Source organism: Dicentrarchus labrax, unplaced genomic scaffold (assembly GCF_905237075.1).
Source record: "Dicentrarchus labrax unplaced genomic scaffold, dlabrax2021, whole genome shotgun sequence".
In the NCBI taxonomy this organism is placed as follows: Eukaryota; Metazoa; Chordata; class Actinopteri; family Moronidae; genus Dicentrarchus; species Dicentrarchus labrax.
In genome coordinates, this window is record NW_026136711.1 from 8508911 (window position 1) to 8529776 (window position 20866).

A 20866-nucleotide genomic window follows, 5' to 3' on the forward strand; every position below is an offset into this window, starting at 1 on the left:
AGGTGCTGAGATGTAACGTTACGTTTAAACTAGAACAACATGCAAGGCGCGTGAACGAGGGAAACGATGACGTATTGCAGTATTGCACAACCTTTAATTATCAGCAAAAAAAATTCATTGTTTTCTCATGTCACAGTTTTTTTTAGATACTGTTATAATAATACTAAAATGTGTAACTAAAGCCCCAGTTTTTTTTATCTTCACATCGCAAATCAAAGACATGTGCGTCATACATTCTACATTAAAAAACCCCTACCAACACATTTTATCTCCGAGTAAACGCACTTAGAGGCGCGACAGATGTCGGAGAGAATCTGATGTGTACGAGGGACATTGAATGCAACATTTTTTCTAGTTCAAAGGATATATCGTCGGTACAAGGCAAAGGCAGTTTAATGTATTTTATGTTCAGGCATTTCCTTGACACTCTGCTTGAAACTTGTTTCCTGAGCTATGCCACAATAGAAATCTTTCCAGCAATGTTTTGGGAATATTTCGACGCGGCTCGACCACTCGGAAATTCAGCGGGCTCTACGAGCGAGGTAACGCTAACAGACAAGCTAACGCGAAGCTAGCTAACAGCTAACTTACAGTTAGCAAACTAACGTTTAGTTAATGCCTTGATTTGTTTGTCTGCTCGGGTGTTTGCACACACGCTAAAAGAAGACTGTGGCGTTTGGGCTCGACACTGCGACTTTAAAGTGTCGGGGAATAACTGGTAGCGTGTGTTGACGGTAACGAAACTAACGTTATTCATCAACAAGTGGTCTTTTATTTTGCACTGTGTGGGTGCCTGCCTGGCTGTCGGACAGTACACACCAGTCACTCCAGTCCGAGCGTTTATAGCGCATGAATAGCCCGTGATACAAGGCTGATTTGACCTAGCTTACGTTATCTCAGTGCCTAGTAGATAACGCTTGCTGCTAATGTCAGACGTTGCATAACGTTCACCGGTAATCTTTTCCCCTGGCAGCAGTTTTAACGCTGTCCTATTTTTGCCCCGATATCGCCGGTTTTAACATGACAGTTTGGGACAGATTGTGTGTGTGTGTGTGTGGGGGGGGGTGTGTCTCCAACCCAGCAGGTCTGGATGAGTCAGGGCAGATTTACTCGTCCCCATAAGAAGCTTACAACACACACACACACACACACACACACTTGTTGACAGCAGATACTGACAGGGAGAAGTCACATTCAGCCTGCAACATGGAGTGGACAAAATGGCAAAAATGCCACATTAAAATCTTGCAACACATAGCAGCCATTATTAGGATTAATGTCACACAGCAACTTAGTGACAATACGTTCTGGTGTGGCTCTTCAAGGCGATATGTGAAAACCTCTAGTTTGGGTGTGAAGGGGAGATATCTTAAAAATAAAAACTCCTTGTCTTGCAGAAGAAGTGGGCCCTCCCTGATATTTGTGTGTGTCGCTGCATAAACCTGCGTGTGTGTGTGTACGCGCAACTCAATCTCCACACTTGCATTATGAGTGAGGAGTGGGCTCGGAGCATTATCTCATAGACTTTGAATAGATGCTTGGTCGTGGATGGCAGATGGTCCGGTCTTTACATCACCAAGGCGAGTGGAGTTGCTGGGCGTTTCGACCTCAAACATGCACGATAACTGGACCTGAGCACGAGACACCTCACCAGCACATCTGCCACGTGGGAGGCAGCCCTTTTGTAGCCGAGCGTTGGTGACGTTGGATGGCTCGGCCCATAACAAGTCATATTCATAACATTAGGACTGCTAATAACCACAGACTTTTCCCAAATGACCCAAAGATTAAGATTACCTGGTCTGATGTATCAGTGTGTTCTACCTTGAAGGAAGAAAGGTGCAAACATGAGATCTAATGTTGATGGGTACAATGTACATGCCGGTGGGGGGGAGATGTAATTATCTGGGCGCATTCAGCTGGGTGCAATACCTTTAGAGTGATGCCTTGGTCCCAGTTTACTACCTCTGCTCACCAGTTCCCCTGCAACAAAACGCCTGCATGTGTCTGTCTTTGTTGTTGCTGCACTGATCTATTCTGTACTCAACATCTCGTTTGTGTGTCTTAAACTGTGAATATGCACTTATCTGGATCGTTCAGCACAAGCCTAAGCGAGTCTCATTACTTTATGCATGAGTCGCCTTTGTGGAACGACCCAGAGGTTTACTTAAATCAAGGCTTTTGTCAGAAGTCTGGTTGTTTTGCCTCCTCTCCAGAACAGCACCCTGGTGTAAGGAGCATGAAACAACAACAGAGGGCTGGGATTCATACTTGAGTACTTTTCTGGTATTGACCATCAAGTATTGAAAACTATAAACTGCAGAAAGTTGGCATTGAATATCTGGTCAGACTTCTAGTGTTGGTTACATATTCTATAACTGGGTATTTCCTTATTTAAATAATAATCCTGCTAATTCTGCACAATATTTTATTGAGTTCTTGTGATGCTGCTTTGTGTAAGACAAAATGAATCATGAATTAAATGGATATATTTGACATATTTTGTTAATGTGGCTATAAATGATATTTTTACTATAATATATCAAATGTTGTTAAGATCTGGTAGTGATGAACCATCGGAGAATTATAACCTGAATCTGCAGCTCCCCTCGGCTTTACTGAGCTTTATAATGAGTTTCAGCGCATTGTTTAGCTGCTCTAAAAACCCACTGTACACTGCACAGACAGACAGACAGACATAGTTGGCGACTAGCTAGTGAACACAGCGGAGCATTTAGCAGTTAAAAAGCCAGATATTTCCCTCATGAGTTGGTGCATTACAAAAAACAGCCCCAAAAATCAATTATAGAGAAAAGGCTTTTGTAGAAAACAATTTTTATATCCCTTAGTGTATATTAAAAAACCCCACTGTTTTGGTATTGGTACTGAAATGCAAGCATTGTATTGGCCCTGGTATGAAATATTTCAAATGATAGCCAGCCCCTAGTAGTCTCAAAATGATTAAACATGGCAAGTTTGACTGACGTACCTGAACAACTTAACAAAGTTGGAAATGTCAAAGGGAAAGCACAGATTTTAAAAGTTTGATAACAGGTTTTGTTTCATACAGACCTCAACAAATGTCACATTATCAAAGTTTTCATAGTTGCTTTCAGTGAAAATTCAAATTGTCATGCAAAATCCCACTAATTGTGAATCATATCGCAATTGCAGTATCTGTCAAAATAATCCCAGTATGCTTCTTAATGTCTTTCTTTCTACTTATGTTAACTTGTACACAGATAAAATGCATCCACAAACAAAGGAGTCTGAGCCAAAGGGCAGGCTTGTTGCAGTGCTCCTAATAAGCAGTGAAAAGGACTAGGAGCACTAGGTATGAGACATATTCCCCTGTTATATTAATGCAAATACAGCAGAGTTGTTGTCCAAAATGCAAAAATGAGCTTGCATTAACATATGAGGTTAGATAGATAAGGTATGAGATTCCAAGATAATGTTTCCATTCCCACTGCTAACCAAATAAAAGAGAAGTTTCATGAAAGAAGGATACTGTCAGACTCTTCCTCCCCAACCACCAGATCTAAACACCACTGAACCTTCATGGGAAGTAAGTTTCCTCCTCTTTCATCCCTCAAACGACGGCAGGCTGTTAGGATGCAGACAGACAGCAGGACAAGGACCACTGAAGCTGAGACACTCTATGAGACACGTAATGGTTGTGTGGTGTTTGATGTTGCTATAATATCCACCCACACTACACACATTTATACCTACCCTATCCCCACTTTTGGGCTCACTCTTATTGTCACTCACAGCATGAGCCCTTCCATCTATCATCTGTTTTTATCAGCAGGAAGCCCCTCCTCTGGTGAAAAGAGGATCCTTTCACTTTTCTCTGGAAAACATGTAATTATGTAACCCTTCAGAGGTGCAGCCACCTGAGGTGACAGGAAGGATTGTCATTAATGCAGAGGTTTTAGATTGCCATGAGACACTCAATTACCCATGCTGCTGTTCGGTCTGTTGTGCAGATTGGATTGGGGTGTGAAAAATAGTTCATTTGCTGTCTTTGTGGGATGTTCAAGTTTTCTAATGGGAAAGGTTAAATTTTTCTCATTTTTAAGGACTAAATTAACACTACGGTACAACTGATATTTTAAATTGTTATATTGAAATCATGTTCATAACACACATGATAATAGCCTGTTTATAATCCATTGCCTCTTAAATGATTTCTGTCTTTCAGTTCTCACTAAGTGGTTCACACTAGAGTAATTTTAGATTTGTATTTTTCATTAGTTTTTGTTTCAGTTTCACTTTTAATTTTTGTTAGTTTGCAAACTACTTTTTTTGTTTCAGTTGAGTTTTTTGTTAGTTTGAGTATCAGTTTTTTACTACAATATGGGGGTATTTGTCAGGCAAGATTCAGAATACATATCAAAATACAAACACATTGACTCACAGTGTCAGTAAACATGTTGACCAATGCCTCCTTATGCTTGTGTTGACAAATTTGACCAAACGGAAACTGAAGACATTTCATGTATATTTTTCTTTTCTTTTAGTTAGTTTTGTAAGTACACAAAATCGTTTCAGTTTGTTTTCCAAAGTCTAGTGTTTTATTTGTATTCCGGTTAACTAAAATTATTTTTCACACCTAGGTTTAGTTTTAGTTAACTACAATAACCCTGGTTCACTCTCTGTGCAGTTGTTCTATTAGTCTGATATGGTCACAGTCTCTCTCTTCACCTCCCTATGCTTGTTTTTGCCATAAAAGAGACAAAACACAATAAAAGTTAAAGATAAACTTGACTAATATAATTTTTTTCTTCTTTTCTTCTAAATGTTCTATAGATTTTGTGAATGATAATTGTGTATGCAAACCTGATATTGTGAGAGCCCTGGTCTACACTGGTCAGTAGAGCTGCTGGATTAGACTGGAGTTTTGTATCAGCTGATATGTAGATCAGGTGTTTTAATTTTTTTCTTTCTGACTAGGCCTCTTTTCAGGTTGAGGTCAACAGACTGCTTAACATACCTGAAAGAGTCAACCGGTGTCCCGCTCTGACAGGTGCAACACATAAGTGAGGGAGATGTCAATCAAACCTGTTCTGTACGCACTCACACAGTACTGACAGGAGGTCTGATCAGCCAGAGTCAAAACACATGTGTGGTTGTTTGTGGCCTTTAGTCTCAGCATAGGAAGCCATGCTGGAACACATGCAAAGACTGCAGCAAAGCCCCTCACAAATATACCAGATTAGGGTTGCTCTTTAGCTGAATAATACATTAATGTGATACAGTAAACTTCTTTCTTTTACTGATTTGTTTATGATTTTTCATGTATTCTGGAACCTACAATTTATAACTTTTAGCTGTGAAAGTAATGTTCACAGCACATTTGTTGCCATAATTCACCATCATTATCAGGGCCCGAGCACTGACCGTGTGAAGGCCCTATTGTATCTGTAAGTATTATTATTATTTTAGTAACAAATGAATTGCATTTTTGGAGGCTTTCCCATGCTCGAAAACTCATGAAACATGTCGTGGTGAAAAGTTTTTGTACTTTCTAGGGGTCCACTATGAGCATGGCAAAATGGCCCCTCAGGGGCCCATAAACTGTACCACTTGGGGCACCGATATGCCGGCACACTCGTAGATCTTATCCTGATGTACAAGAAATGCAGTGGGCGCCATATCCCAAACCCAACAGGAAGTCGTTTTTGATTTAGCGGTCATTTCTGGCAATTTGCACATGTTGTATTTGAACAAACTCCTCCTAGGGAATTTATCGGATCGACTTCAAATTTAATCAGCGCCATCTAAAGACATTCATGATTAAAAGTTGTGCTATTTACGACAGAAAATGCAAACCATGTTGTTGATGATATTTTATGATAGTGTACAATGTCCAATCTCAACAAAACTTCACGTTTGATGAGAGTCCCGCCCTGAACACGTCTACATGGCAATATTCAGATATAATGATAGCGCCACCTACTGGCAACAGGAAGTAACAAAAGGGACAAAAGTCCTTCAGTACCTCATTTAGTAAAACATTGTAGCATATTGGCAGCAGGTCCACATTATCTACCCAGTTAATTCAATGCAGAACACCCGAACATAGTTGAGTGCAATAAAATGTTCTTTGTGACATTATATGGAGCTGTAGTAATGATGATACAGTATTGAAAAGATAGTAATTATTGTTTTCACTCTCCTGTGAATACCGTTGCCTTTATGCCAGGGTTACTGTCGTTGCAGGGTTCTTTGTCAATGGCTTTCCTCTGCCCCCGCTGTTTGAATTAAATTCTTCATGAATATCACTCTTTACCTGTCGCTGTGAGGGGCTTTTCATTTCCATGGCCGTGGTGTTTTGCTGCTCTTTGAAAGCCAGATGTGAGAAAGATGTTTGGCCTTGACTAGAGCTAGTCAGTGGCCACATCCCAGTGGCACATTTTATAAGTGTCTTTAAAAGAAAAAAATGGACATTTATGATTAGGTGTGTGGGTAATTGGCTTAATGTGAACAACCTGACACCACGTCTAGATGTATGACATTATTTCAGTATCATCAACCTGATGAGAATAGTGCCATTATTGACTGTTTGAACAGCCTCAGTCCTTGAAAGTTCAGAAAGAAAGCGCTGTATGGACACCACTGGTCTTTATTGTTCACTTCAGCTCACCAAGGGACGAAGAACTACTTTACGCTCTTGGCTCTTGAAAGTCCCATAAAGGGGAATGACATGGAAGCTGTTTGACTTCATCCAGCTCCTAATGGAACACTTTTAAATTTATTCAGCAGGGTGTATGGTGGCATTATCATCCTGGAATGTGTGAACCACATGAGGGAACAGCTTATGTACCAGATGTTGCACCTGGTCCTGTAAAACAGAAACAGCCTCTTATTCCTTGGCTGTTAAATTATTATTTACAGCAATTACACCACATCTCTGCCCATACTTTTAGGTATTCAACAGACTTTGTGGTTTAAGGGGTTTAGGGTGGGACTTTTTATATGTACAGGTGAGGATGACTAAAATAAAGACTTTTCCCATTGTTCCAATTGGGATCAGATTTTCTATTCATGCTGTATGCTGCCGGATGATTTGAGGAAGTCAGAGCAAAGTAACAGCACTTCGTCCTAACTGTCGGTATAAACTGAACTCGCTGAACTGACTTAAAGTAGTGGCCCAAGGGTGATCTATGGAACCCCATACTGTCATGTTATGAGCAGCAGTTTTGTGTTTAATGTGCCTGATAATATTTTTGTTTTTCAACTCTTTCAGTGAGAGATATGGACAACTCTGTCACCCTGTGGCAGTTCCTTCTCCAGCTCCTATTGGATCCCAGTAATGAGCAGCTGATCTGCTGGACCAATGAGGAGGGGGAGTTTAAACTGCTGCAGGCCGAGGAAGTGGCCCGGCTGTGGGGAGCCCGCAAGAACAAACCCAACATGAACTATGACAAACTCAGCAGGGCTCTCAGATACTACTATGACAAGGTAAACAAGTCGCCTCTTCTCTGCTATAGGATACCAGTATTTGGTGAGTCATCAGCCTGCTGTTTGCCTGACCCCCACACATCTCCCAGCCTTGTCATTCCCACAGGAAACCTGATTGGACATGCTGCCTAACCAACTCCCCAATCCTCCCTAGCCCAGCCCCAAACCATAAGCATGTGTTGTCCTCCAACTTTGTCAAACATGTGACCAATATCAGCCTTTTCAGCTGTTTTTGAATGTCCGATGTTGGCCTCTCTGGGCCGAATGATGTCAGAATACAGTTTGCCAAAATGTGCCCCTGAGTGGTGGATTGGTCACTTTGTGGTTGGTAGACTGGAGCCTTAAATCAAGTCTTATGTGTCTGCTTCTTATGGTGCTAAAATGTGCGAGTGGCTGACTAACCAGCCAAAAAACAATGGTATCTATTGAGCGGCTGGTCAAATTTGAACATTTGCTAGTTCATTTTGCACCGTTTTTTGTGACAACAATGAAACACTTTGATTGAGTCAACCTGAAATTCTGCAAAAAGATGTGGTGGATATGGTGTTATACAGGGAGCTTACTGCAGTGACTGCTGAGGAATGTGTTCTCAGATGTAGCAGTGCTGGTTCCAGAGTAAAATCAGAGGGTGTTTTTCTCTGTTAGTGGGGGTGCACTAGCAAGAGTTGCAGTGCAGACTGCATGGGCCTGCAATGCCAATCACAAGAGCATATTCAGGGTTCCCACATGTCCTGGAAAAACTGGAAAACCTGGATATTAAGAGACTAGTTTTCAAGTCATGGAAACACCTGGAAATTGAATAAAATGACCAAATATCCTGTAAATGAACCTGTTTGAGAACAAGTGTTGTCCTGTATTGTGAAGAAAACTCCTGGAAAATGTCCTGGAATGGTGCTAAAAAATGATTTCTGAAGAAGGTGGGAATCCTGATATTGCTTATAGTGTTACTTATGGCAATTGATGAAAAAAAACTGAGCTGTATCATTTATTTCCTGAGATAGCCAAACCACACAATAAACTATTGGCTGTTTTAAATGTGGATTGCAAAGTTTTTAAAAAAAAGTTAGCAAGGGTTGCTATCCCTTTAGTGTTGAAGTCCCTGTCAACAATAAACAGGGAAGAGTCTTGTGTTAGCTGATTGCACATCCCATAATCTGGCCTAGACATGGATGTATTAAAAGGGCTTAAACTACATACATGAGCCTGGTGCAGTTAGATAGCAGTCAAGTACTGACCAACAGCTTATGTTAGCAGATAGTAAACGGTAGTCGGATTGCCTCAGTGAAAGATCACATAAGTATCTCAATCACTGTAATCAGGATCATACAGATAAGATCTGATAAGATTTTTGTCAGTGGCAGTTGAAAGTGAAACAAGGGGTGTGTACTGGATAAACCTGTATTTCATCCATGTTATTTAATAATTTCCTAGATAGATAAATTGATAATTTCTCTTTTGTATAGCGTTATCAGAAATGAAAACTAAATGTTATGTCGATAATATTGTCTAATATCAGTACTTAGGATTTTGTAGCACTCGGAGCGTGTACAGCTTTGAGTACACACAATACTGTTTGTCCCCCTTTGATAGAGCAGTGACCCCCTAGAAAAGCTCTGATGGGACCATCCATTGTTTTGAAAAACAACAAGAGGTTGCATCACATTACAGAATAGTCCTCCTCTCTTTTTGAAGAGCTAGTATTACTGTTGACACTGAATGAATGAACGGGGCACAGACGTACAGCTCTAAGGGTGCTTAGGGGCTTGAGCACCCTAATGTTTTTGCCCACTCCAGGGTTCCCAAAAAATAAAAACGAATATGAGTTTGATCAGATTGCGGGGTATATATGAAATCAGATGTTTGTCAGTCATAATTAAACCAATGACATGATGCCTAAGTTGCAAAACAGCACATGTTTTGAAACAACAGCTGAAGACTCAGAGGGGACCGTTTCCTCCAGACAGCTGCACCAAAGAGTGCACCAGCAAATAGCAAAACCCAAGTTAATTGCATCTCAGAACGGTTAAAGTCCACTTGCTCAGTGACTTGCGGAAGAGGGTGAGAGTGCTGTCTGTCTCCCACTCTGCTTGTGGTTTGGCAGAAGCACAGCCTGACCCTGTAGGCGTTCTGGGCAGGGCTGCTCTGGTATGTTTGGCTGCAGCATTAGTGGCTGCTAGTTTGGTGCAGACAGGAAGGACAGAGCTGTCCCACGCACAAGGCTTTTCTGTGGTCTCACTCTTCTATTTTTTACTATATTGCCTCTTTGGTAAAGGCATACTACATGAGGGAAAGTCTTGTTTTGGCTCTCATTCCGTGCTTTCTGCCTAGATGTTCATGATGCACTTTTTATTCTACTCACCAAGAGTATAAATTAACATTTTCTGCTATTGCTTTTTTTGTGTCTTACAGAACATCATAAAGAAGGTGAATGGTCAGAAGTTTGTCTACCGCTTTGTTTCCTATCCTGACATCCTGAAAGGAGATGTTGGTACCCGAACAGACGGCGGGGATGTGGGTGCTGGGGGCCTCTCTCCATTGTCAAAGAGGGGAGACGGCAGCCTACTGGAGGGCGAGTCTGGTGACCGCAGCAAGGTAGGAGGTAGTACAGCAGCTCTGAGCTCCAGCACCAAGCAGTCAAACCGCAACGACTACATCCACTCCGGCCTGTACACCTCCTTTACTCTCAACTCGCTGCAAAATGGACGCCAGCTCTTCAAGTCCATCAAAATAGAGAACCCAGCAGAGAAGATGGCTGACAAGAGGGGTCTCACTGCCACAGCCCACAGCCAGGAGCAGTTCGCTCATCCGCAACAGCCGACCGGTTTGCCATCCGTCATCAAGTTTGGAAACACCCCTCCAAAGCCAGCACCAGCACCGCCTCCTCAGGTTGACATAGAGCCCACCCTGATGTCCAACCACTTAGATTCTCTGCAAGCTCTGCCCCCGAGGGCCGAAGCCATCAGCACACACTCCTCCCTGCCGTCCCAGTCCGTCTACTCGTTTGAACACATCCGCCCGTCGGAACCAACATTCAGCATATCAGACCTGACCTCGACCAGCCCGTCCCCAAGCCTAGTGCCCGACTCCTCCCAGGAGCTGGTCATTGACAGCGACATGGAGTCCGGATCTTCTCACCCCGCAGACTCTCAGGCACCAGAACCCACAGATGCTCAGGCCCAGGAAAAGGCTAGTATATATATGGTAGTCAAATAGCTAAAAAGTTTGAGCAGTTTTTATTTCTATATGATATTTAGTTTTTTCCTGTGCTCTTTTCACGGATTTGAAATGGGTTGGAGTCATTCTGAATAAATCCTGCATATGGTCACATACTACTGTGCAATCAGAGTTTAGCAATAGATTCAGCTGAATCGGAGTCAGATGACAGTTATTAGGTTGTTCGCTTGCGTTGCCAGACCACAGTCAGTCAAGTCGGATCATAACACACTCATACAGTCCCAATTAGGCAAGTCACAATACCAGTGAAATTTCACGATTCTCGACACCAATTCGATATCATGTTCAAAACGAAAACAAAACAACTCCTTTATTACCATTACAAAAAAATGCAATAGCAACTATTTTCTAATAGATGTTTTCTTACTTAATTCACTACTAAACAACTTTAATTTGCTCACCTTGCTTCTCTCTTTAGTACTCTTTTACACACACACACACACACACACACACACACACGTACACACCTGCCCCGCCCCTTTCTGTTTCTCTCTCCCTGTGTGTGTCTGCTGACTTTCTTCAGAAGTAACTTATGAAGTCTCCCACAAAACACATCTCACGTTGAGGATCTTTTCACCTATGATTATAACAACAGCAGGCGAGGTGCGTGTGGAGGAGGCTCATTGTTAATTACGTGGAGGAACATTATCAATCACTCATTTGGATCAGTTATAAGTTCAGTAGAGGGAAATATCTGTCTCTTTAGCTGCTAAATGTTCCACTATGTTCAACATCTAGTCTTTGACTGTGCCTGTATTCTGTGGGCACAGTGGGGGTTTTTTTTGGTTTTTTTGGGGTTTTTTTTTTTTAAAACAGCCACCTGCTGCAGCCGGAAACCAAAACAGTAAAGTTGTGGGCCATAAAACCTAAACAGTCAGCTGAAAGATACTAAAAGGCTCTTTAGAGCTGAAGGAAACTACATTCTGATGATTATTCTCTGTGAATTTATCACTACCAGTGACCCTTTTCACAACAAGTAGTAGAATTTAATTCATTTTTATTATAAATATCTGTTATTATAGAAGTAATTGGTCAAGTATATGTGTAGCAGTCATGCAGCACCACACCCTAAAAACCACTAGCACAGCAGGAAATTAATTTTAAGTGAAATTCATCACACTATTAATTTCAACAAAACCATTTAGTTGCTTCATTTAAATTCTGCTCTCGCAGCTGTTAAGTTACATTATACTACATTATAATCAGTAGCTGTGTGACACAGCTACTGATTATTTCAGAAATCTTACAATTAAATGAGCTGTGCGTTTTAGCTAAAGCACACACATACCTCTTGTGTTGAGTCAAATATAAACTATAACAAGTGTAAAGCAAAAGTGATGAAATCAAGAAAATTATATTAATGAAATGATCTGTCTTTTGTCCACCAGGTGGACAGTGGCATTGGTTTGTCGGGAGACGAGACCAGTTTTGTGGACGCTGAAACCAGTTCATCCTCAGTGAGCAGCAGCACCACACTCAGCACTCAGAGCTCAGGAAAGACACGCAAGCCCCCGAAAGTCCTGCAGATCAGCCCGCCAACTCTGCTGGTCACCACTTCTGACTTCTCCCCCATGAACCTCTGCAGCCCCTCTCTACCGACTGCCTCTCTCACACCAGCAATGCTACAGGTAAGGGCCTAGATTCATCCTCTTGGTAGTGAAGTCAAACCACATTTAAGCAAAACATTTACACAAATAAATGATGATACAAATCAGAACATACAAACAGATGTTGAATACTCAATAAGTGAATGAAGACATTTCAGTTAACATTCAATATTAGTCTAATGGTAGCAGTAAGAAAGATGCATGATGTACAGTAACACTGGTGAAAGTGTACGATGGCATATGAAATCTTTTGACATCTAAGAAATGATGAATGAGGAAATTAAATGACAATTGATATAATGTCGCTACAATAGCCTTGTATTAGGAAATATTCAACACACTGTTTAGTGCACAGTAAATTATTAACATTGCAGTTAATAATAATTTGTCAATTACAAGACAGAGGAACAGGAACATTTTCTATACTCACTGTAGATAACTTAAGTTGAAATTGCTAGATGTATTCTTCCTGTCTTGGCTCCACCTTCATACGTTTGGAAGGACAAAGCAATGAGGATATACAAGGATAGAGGAACTGTAATCAGCAGTGGGACATACTCATCCCAGTTTCATTTTGACAAGAGCATTTACTCATTACACATACCTACTGTATATGAGCTGCGAATTGAGCTTGTAAAAGAGTGTTCTGAATTGCTTCAGTGTTTTTGGTTTTGCTTAGAGCACCCAAACTGGGGCCTGTGGGGCAAAGTTGACCTGCCATAAGGTTTGATTTAACCCGCCAGATGTTTTTAGCAGAAGAAAGTTTATTCAGAAATATATTATAGAAATTGCTGTTCATCTTTTGTGAGGTAAAATGCTCTTCTGATTGAGGATCCCTAATGATTAATTATTTTTCATAATCTGAGTGACACTGCACACAGTCAGTCAGTTAAGGGAACTTGGGATCCTAGTACCATTTTGCATCTCAACTAGTATTTGCTTTTGGCCTGTGATCAACCATTACGTTTCAGTTTTGGCCTTTAATGGGAAAAAGTTTGAGCACCCCTGTCTTAGATAACGTAGTGTTGCTATATTGTTGCATTGACTTGTATTTCTGTGTAAGGTATTTGGTACATTTTCCAAGTAGGTGTGTTGTTCCATTATAATTAAAACATTAAATTGATAAATTACTATTACCAATAATAGGTTTGTTGTTTAGATTTTTCATCAGAGAAGTTGTGTAAAAGCTCAGTGCTGCATGTTGAAGTGATATTTGCATCATTTATTCATACGTTTTGTGTCTATAGTATTCCTCATTTCCCATAATGTTTTGAAATGATTCAGTAACAGTAGACTATGTTTAAATGGAAAAGACACCAATAGACAAGCATCATTGTCTAACTGGGCAGAACCCAGAAACGACCAGAACCTCCAACATTTACTGATCCTGACCAGCAGGTGGCAGCAGTGCAACAGTAATCTGTGATGTCTGGCCGTTTTTGGTGTTTAATTGTTCCCAGTGATGCTGTCTGCAGACCGCATGACTGTGTGCCACTGTATAGAATTTAGGAGTCTATTAGATTTGCTGGTTCAGACAGAGCTGTTTTTATTCTGTCCTTCCCCAGCAGGCCAGGTCCAGTTGGTCATGAGACCCACTGTTAGCTCACTGCTAGTTGAATGAGTTGTTCTTCCTGGTTTCTCTCTCTTCTGTCAGTTGTTGACTTTAAGCATTTTCTCTTCGCTGTATGAGAGGAGTTCTTGATGGTCTGTACCGTTGCATATGGGTTACTGCCCTCGTGTTTAGTATCTTCAAATTTGACCCCACAATTCATTAACAAAATGAAAATAGATTAATGAATAAACAAACTAACTGAATCCTTGTATCATTTGTTCTTCTCATATTCAATTGAGATTCCAAAATCGGAAAATGAAAAAACGGTTTGTTATTTCCTTATTGGTTTATGAATCTGATACCAAAAAACAAATAACGGTTCATTTTTTGTACTTTCGATTTATTGCTCAGATCAAAAATAGGAAATGAAATAACGGGCCATGGATCGATTTTGATTTTGATATTTAATTTTTTCGCTTTGTATGGACCGGAAGTTATTGTCTCGTTAGCTTGATTCACTTCTTCAGTTTAACGTTAGCCTTCAAAACTGAGGATCAATCATGAAGAGTTTCATCTTTTCATTCATCTTTCATCTTCATTTTCCTGGCGCGTGCGCGAAAAACTGCATGCTGCCTGTTACGTTACTCCAGTCTGCTTTTTTTTAACTTCTTAACTTTTATTCTATTTTTGTTCGTTCTTATTTTTTCACTGTAACTCTATAAAGTCCTGCCCTCTCTAACGATGTTGTTTGAGAGAGTTTTTGTGTTCATTTTCGTGTTTTAATACCGCTTCCACCGGGACACGCTGCCGTTGTTTACTCCGGAGAAAAGCTGATCGCGCTAATGCCAGCCGGCATAGTGGACAGAGCAGCTGATTTACCACCTGAACTCTGGAGAAAAACACACCGGGGATGCAGAGGAGGGAAGCAACATCGGGGGAAGAGAGGAGGGTCGAGACGGGACGGGTTTATGGACAAGGAGAAGATTTAAGCCGAGTCTCCCTTCTCTTGTTGTGTGGTCTCCTAGCAACGGAATGTACAAGCTGACGGAATTGACGCGGAGCCACGCAGAGTACCGAGAGTCTGGTGTGTTTTGCTGGGTCATGGCTGCACAGGGACATTACGGACCGGAGCGTATCTGTCGGTGGCTTCCACACCGTCCGGGCGAACCGGGGTTGTGCCGAGAGGGAACAACTCTGTGGCCCCGTTGGCCAGCAGTTCCTGCACGTCATCATCATTGTGGTACATCCCTCCCTCTGCAAACCCAACATCCTGCTATGTGCCTCTGGTGAAGAGGAGGCCTGCGACCACTTTACACTTGCCATTTTTGCACATTTGAAAGTGTGACTTTAAATTATACTATATATATTTATATATATATATTATGGCATGCCATTTAGGAAATTAATCTTTGAATATATTGAATGAATCTTTGAATATATTGAGATTCATTCAATATACTCAAAGATTCATTCAATATATTCAAGGTTCGTTCAACATATTCAAGGATTCATTCCATATATTCAAGGTTCATTCAATATATTCCAGGATTCATTCCATATATTAAAAGTTTCATTCAATATATTCAAAGATTAATTTCCTAAACGGCATGGCATAATCTATATATATATATATATATATATATATATATATTCTTAATATATGCATGTCTATCTCATATAGAGTATGTAACAAAGTAATTACTTTCTGGTTCACACAAATCGGGCAAATTAAATATCAAAATCAAAATCGATCCGTGGCCCGTTATTTCATTTTCTATTTTTTTTGGTATCAGATTCATAAACGAATAAGGACATAACAAACCGTTTTTTCATTTTCCGATTTTGGAATCTCAATTGAATATGAAAAGAACGAATGATACACAGATTTAATTGTCCAGTGTTTCCTCCATTGTCAGAGGTGAGTCACTCAAACTGAGGGATTTACAATTCCATTTTAAATTGACACCAGTAATAGACCTGTTAGTAAGTGATTATAGACCTAGTGCTTTTAAAAGTGGCAGTTAGGGGCGCCTGGTTAGGTCAGTGGGTAGAGCTGGCGACCCTTGCTGCGGCGGCCCAGGGTTCGAATCCGACCTGCAGCCCTTTGCTGCGTGTCATCCCCTCTCTCTGCCCCCCTTTCCTGTCTGTCTTCAGCTGTCACTATAATAAAGGCCCCCCCCCAAAAAAAGTGCCAATTAAAGTTGACGAGAGCGGTGATGTTGATGTGCAACAGGTCTTTAAACTGTCACATAAACCTTGTGTGCACGTGGTATACACTTAACTTCTCTAAGGGTTGGGATGTGCTTGCTTTTTACCAACATACATGCATAGACAAGCAGCAGCGACGTGAGAAGCATTGTGTTTTTTTGTGTGTATCTTGAGAATCGAAAGGTATCTCTATTGAAGGACAGATTAGGGTCGACAATAGAATATCCTCCTTGATGAATTTAGACTGTGCTGTTTTTATCTACCTATGCTGCGACCTTCCATGGATTCCTCCGCTTTGAACTGCCATGTTTCTACAATAGCCCAGAACAAACAAACCAAACACTGGCTCTAGATAAGGCTGTTTGTGTTTTTCGTGGCCACTGTATTTTCTAGCAAGTGCAAGTGAGTTGCAATCTGCAACTACGCCACTAGATGCCACTAAATCCTACACACTGGTCCTGTAACCTTCACAATGTGGTTGTCTTTTCAACATAGATTAGCCTAGCACATAGCATTTTTTAATAACAGGAAAGGGGACAATTGATCAAGGTTCTGACCGAGGCTAGCTCGACTGTTATTGGAGCATAAAGCAAAAAAGGGGTGGGAAGGAAGAGGTCTTGTGATCTTCAGAAGCCACTTTAAGCTGCACCAGTTACAACAGGAACAGTTCCTTAGTCACTAATGGAGGTCATCATATATGGTAAAGATTTAATACCATGACAGTGTTTCCTCTAGGATTTTTTTTAGCAATGGGGGCAGGCCTGTCCGAACCCCCCCGTCACGCCGACAAACGTTTTACGTATGAAACAGAAGTGACACAAACAAATATATTTACCGTTTTAATGTTTCCAGATGTTTGATATCAGGACGTTGAGCTGAGAACGGACAAGTTGAACGTTGTCCAATTAAAACGGACCCACCGCGGTGACGTTTTTGGTGGAGCTGTTAGTTTAATAGTCGACTTGGAAGAAAGCAAACGTTTTGACAATGAGCTACATCAACACAACAGTATGTGGAGTTAAACTGGACAGCCCCTATAACCTCTGAATAGTTCTACTTGTTGTTAAATTGCAATGTGAGTGGCAGCCAACGGGGGTGCATTATGTCGGCAGGATCATTTATAAGGCAACTGCGACTACATTGTGCGTCTGCCCCATTTCTGATACCGTGGCGGCAGAAATTTAACAGTCGCGGGCCACCGCTCCAAAATCAACATAGAGGAAACACTGCCATGAAGTATCGACCTTCCTAGTAAAAAGACTACACTGAACGCCAGTATTGGCCATACTGTTTCATCAGTCAGGCTCTAATGCAGTAAGTGGTAAATGGACTGTACTTATATAGCGCTTTTCTAGTCTTTTAACCACTCAATGCTCTATACACATGCCACACCCACCCCATTCACACACATTCATACACTGATGGCAGTGGCTGCCATGCAAGGTGCCAACTGCTCACCAGAACGGAAACTAATCATTCACACACCGATGCACAGCATCAGGAGCAATTTGGGGTTCAGTGTCTTGTTCAAGGACACTTCGACATGCTGAGTTTTTGTTGTTTGTCTTCCTCCTCAGACTCCCACTCTGTTGCTGACTCCTAGTCCTCTGCTGTCCAACATCCACTTCTGGAGCACGCTCAGTCCGGTCGCTCCCCTCAGCCCAGCTACACGCCGCCAGGGAGGCCAACTGTTCCAAGTCAGTACATTAGAGTATATGTGCCCTATATTTCTCTGTATGTCTGTATTTGTCTAAAGCGTCCTAACACTCCATTCTGCTCTCTTCCAGTTTCCGTCTGTCCTCACCCCACAGTTCCAGATCCCTGTACACAGTATCGATGGGACCAATACGCCCGGCCCCATTTCCCCAGACCCTCAGAAGACATAAGATTAACCCCCCACACAGTCTCACTGCATTTGGACCCAGACAGCCAGACACTCCCCCCACTGCTCCATCCCCTACTCCCACATCCAGGACAATTATGTGGGAGCTCAGTTATTGCCATTCCTCATCACTCCGGTGCTTTAAAGTTCACAGCCACAGAATTCACACTACAGTCAGACTTGTGGAGGGAGGATCTGGAGAAATGTTGGCAATCAACATTCAGTTTGTTTTCTGAGCGGATGCTAACCTGTACTCATAGACACTGATGCCACCGTTCCTTATGCACTTTCATTTTGATTCATTTTCTCTGGCTTTTTGGAATCCTCAGTCACAACAGTTCGAAGGAGGGAGGAATTTCCATGGCAACAGTTGGTGCATGTGGATTGGACCCTCAGCAGCGACAATCTGCTTCATACTTTGACACACAGACCAGTGGGATTGCAGATAACTGAATCTTTCCTTTAATAGAATTTCCTTCTTCTCTTGTGCAACAGTGTTACTGCCAAAAAAGACATTATCAGTTAGTTTTTAACTTTTTCTCTCCTCTGCTGACATGGACTCCGTTCTTTTTGTGCTCTGTCCTTTACTTTTACTCTTGTTGAAGGGTAGTGCTTTAACCTGATAACCTGCATGTTTACCTGCAACTCTCCAGCTCTCAAACTCGCCTCACATGCCTGAGTGTATACTGTTTGCTGCTGTCAAATGTTGGCTGACTTTAGCCATACTTTTACCTTGCCTGTCTTATCGTGATGTGTGGCCATAATCCAAGCTGAACCTTGAGTCTTGCCCCTATGTAACTGTTCTAATGCATATATATATACAGTGGAATAGCCCTGAAAGCCAGTGTGGCCTGGTGTGTCTCCAGCCGGTAAGCTTTCATGTGGGAATTGAATAAAGTGAAGCCATAACAGTTTATGCGCATCGACTCTGCAAGCAACAACCCAAATCCTGTATTTGATAATGAAAATGAACTCTACATTGTTAAAGGCAGCCACCATGATAAGGGCACTTACTTCCAGTTTTTAAATCAAAATTGTTAAGAGATAGAAAATATTCAAGAAAACGTTTGACTGTTTTCTTTGTTGTAAATCAATGGGCTTTGATTAATGTTGCTTGCAACGTCGGTGCAGTTATTTTATCTCTGCCTGAACCTCCAAATCTTAGCGGCTAGACTTTGAACAGTCCAGCCTCATCCTTTGCCGAGCCTTAGCCATCTGAAATAGATCAACCTTTAATCCAGGAGCATTGAAGCACCTTCCTGCCCTAAAACCCCCTCCTCTAGATGATCAGCCATGAAAGGCTTATACCTGTTTTGTAAATGACTTTAAAGCCATAAGTCTGAGACGCAGACTCAAGAGGGAGACCCCACATTTCTATGCTATCAAATGTGGAAATTGTACATCACACTTGTTTACACAATACTTGGATAGAACACACTTAAGTGTTTCTTTACCTAAGTGTCCCTTTCTAACCCAGGGATGGATGACCAGCGAATCTTGTAGGGGGAGGGGGGACTCATACTCAACTAACAAGACATTTGCCCCCTCTGCCTGCTGTCTGTCACATTGATATACGGTGCCTTACCACAGCCAAGCCCAAGTTAATCTCCCAAAAGTGGATAACGTTCTATCATTTAAAAGTTAGTGTGGAGCTAACTGTATACGACAGCGTTTGTTGTTTGTTTTTTCTGCCATATCCTTGCGTAGACCAAACCAGAGCCCCAGAAGTTTGCAGTAAAACTTCACAGGGATGTTTTGTGTCCGAGTTCACTGCAGCTCATGTGGTCTGCCACAGCTTACTCTGTGTATGTACTACAGGACCTTCAATGTGCTGCGGTGCTCTTCAGGATGCATACCTGTACATACAGACAGCAACATGAGTCCAGATGCAGAGCATGTAAATCTAATCAGGCCATGCTTTAGAGTTGGTGGCCACGTCTCCAACCTGCTTCTAAATGTTTGTGATAACAAATTTACTCAGAAAGTATATAAAACCTGTTTACTATGTTTTGTGTAATCTCCTTTCATTTTCCTGTAACACCAATAGAATTTTAAGATTCATTTCTATTTTTGTAACGGCCAGATAGTTAGACGTTCTGTTATTTTGGGTTCTCTTTGTGCATGTGTTCCTTTATGTTTTCCTCTCATATATCTGGGAGGCGGCGGCCCCATGGTGCCATTGGCTATTTTTGGGAATCAAAGCCTTATATGGGGAGAAATCTAAATCTATGTTTTATATGTAAAGTGTTTTGATATAGTGTTGATATTGTACATGCAGATGTTGTGATGGAACGTTTGCACTTAATCTTTCGGGGTTCCTGTAGTATTGGATTCTGTTGCTTTTCTATGACTCAGATTTCCTCTTTGAAATGTTGTCGATGTTTGCTTACTGAGAAATGTATATTTTCCCAAAGGGAGGATAAAATTATGCACTTCATATTTTATACGGTAAATCTAATCTTTTACAATCAAAGTATTTACATTTGTGATTAGGCACGACCACACAATATTTATTTATTTGAATTTATAACAGATCCCAATAGAATTGGTAGCTTATATTGCATTTTTTGCAGCAACTTTGATAAAAACCTATAAAATCGCTGGATAATAACCCCAAAGGCCATTTGAAACTCCTCCATCAAGTCTTATGGGACTTGTCATTTGCATATTTCTTCATTTGTATCTTCTGATGATGTTTTTCCTTCAACTTACCTTGAAATGTAAAATCTCGTTTTAAAAAGAAATGACACAGTTCTTGCTATGTTCTGTCCAGTTTTCTATTTGTTTGATGCTTTTTCAAATGTTTACAAGCTACTTGTCTTAAGTGGCGTATTGATGTGTGAGAGGCGTAGAGGAAGTGTTTATAATGGAAGAGATAAGGGAGACCAGTAATAAAAGATCTCTAACTAACCA

General features: G+C 41.2%; 1 protein-coding gene across 1 annotated transcript; it reads left to right on the forward strand.

Moving 5' to 3' along the window:
• Window positions 1-319: 319 nt before the first annotated feature.
• On the forward strand, window positions 320-20863 carry elk4 (ETS transcription factor ELK4). Its single transcript, XM_051416483.1, has 6 exons — window positions 320-542; window positions 7256-7470; window positions 9880-10656; window positions 12093-12332; window positions 17649-17768; window positions 17859-20863. Exons 2-6 carry the CDS (start codon window positions 7264-7266, stop codon window positions 17955-17957), a joined length of 1443 nt encoding a protein of 480 aa, XP_051272443.1. The 5' UTR covers window positions 320-542; window positions 7256-7263; the 3' UTR covers window positions 17958-20863.
• Window positions 20864-20866: the final 3 nt, after the last annotated feature.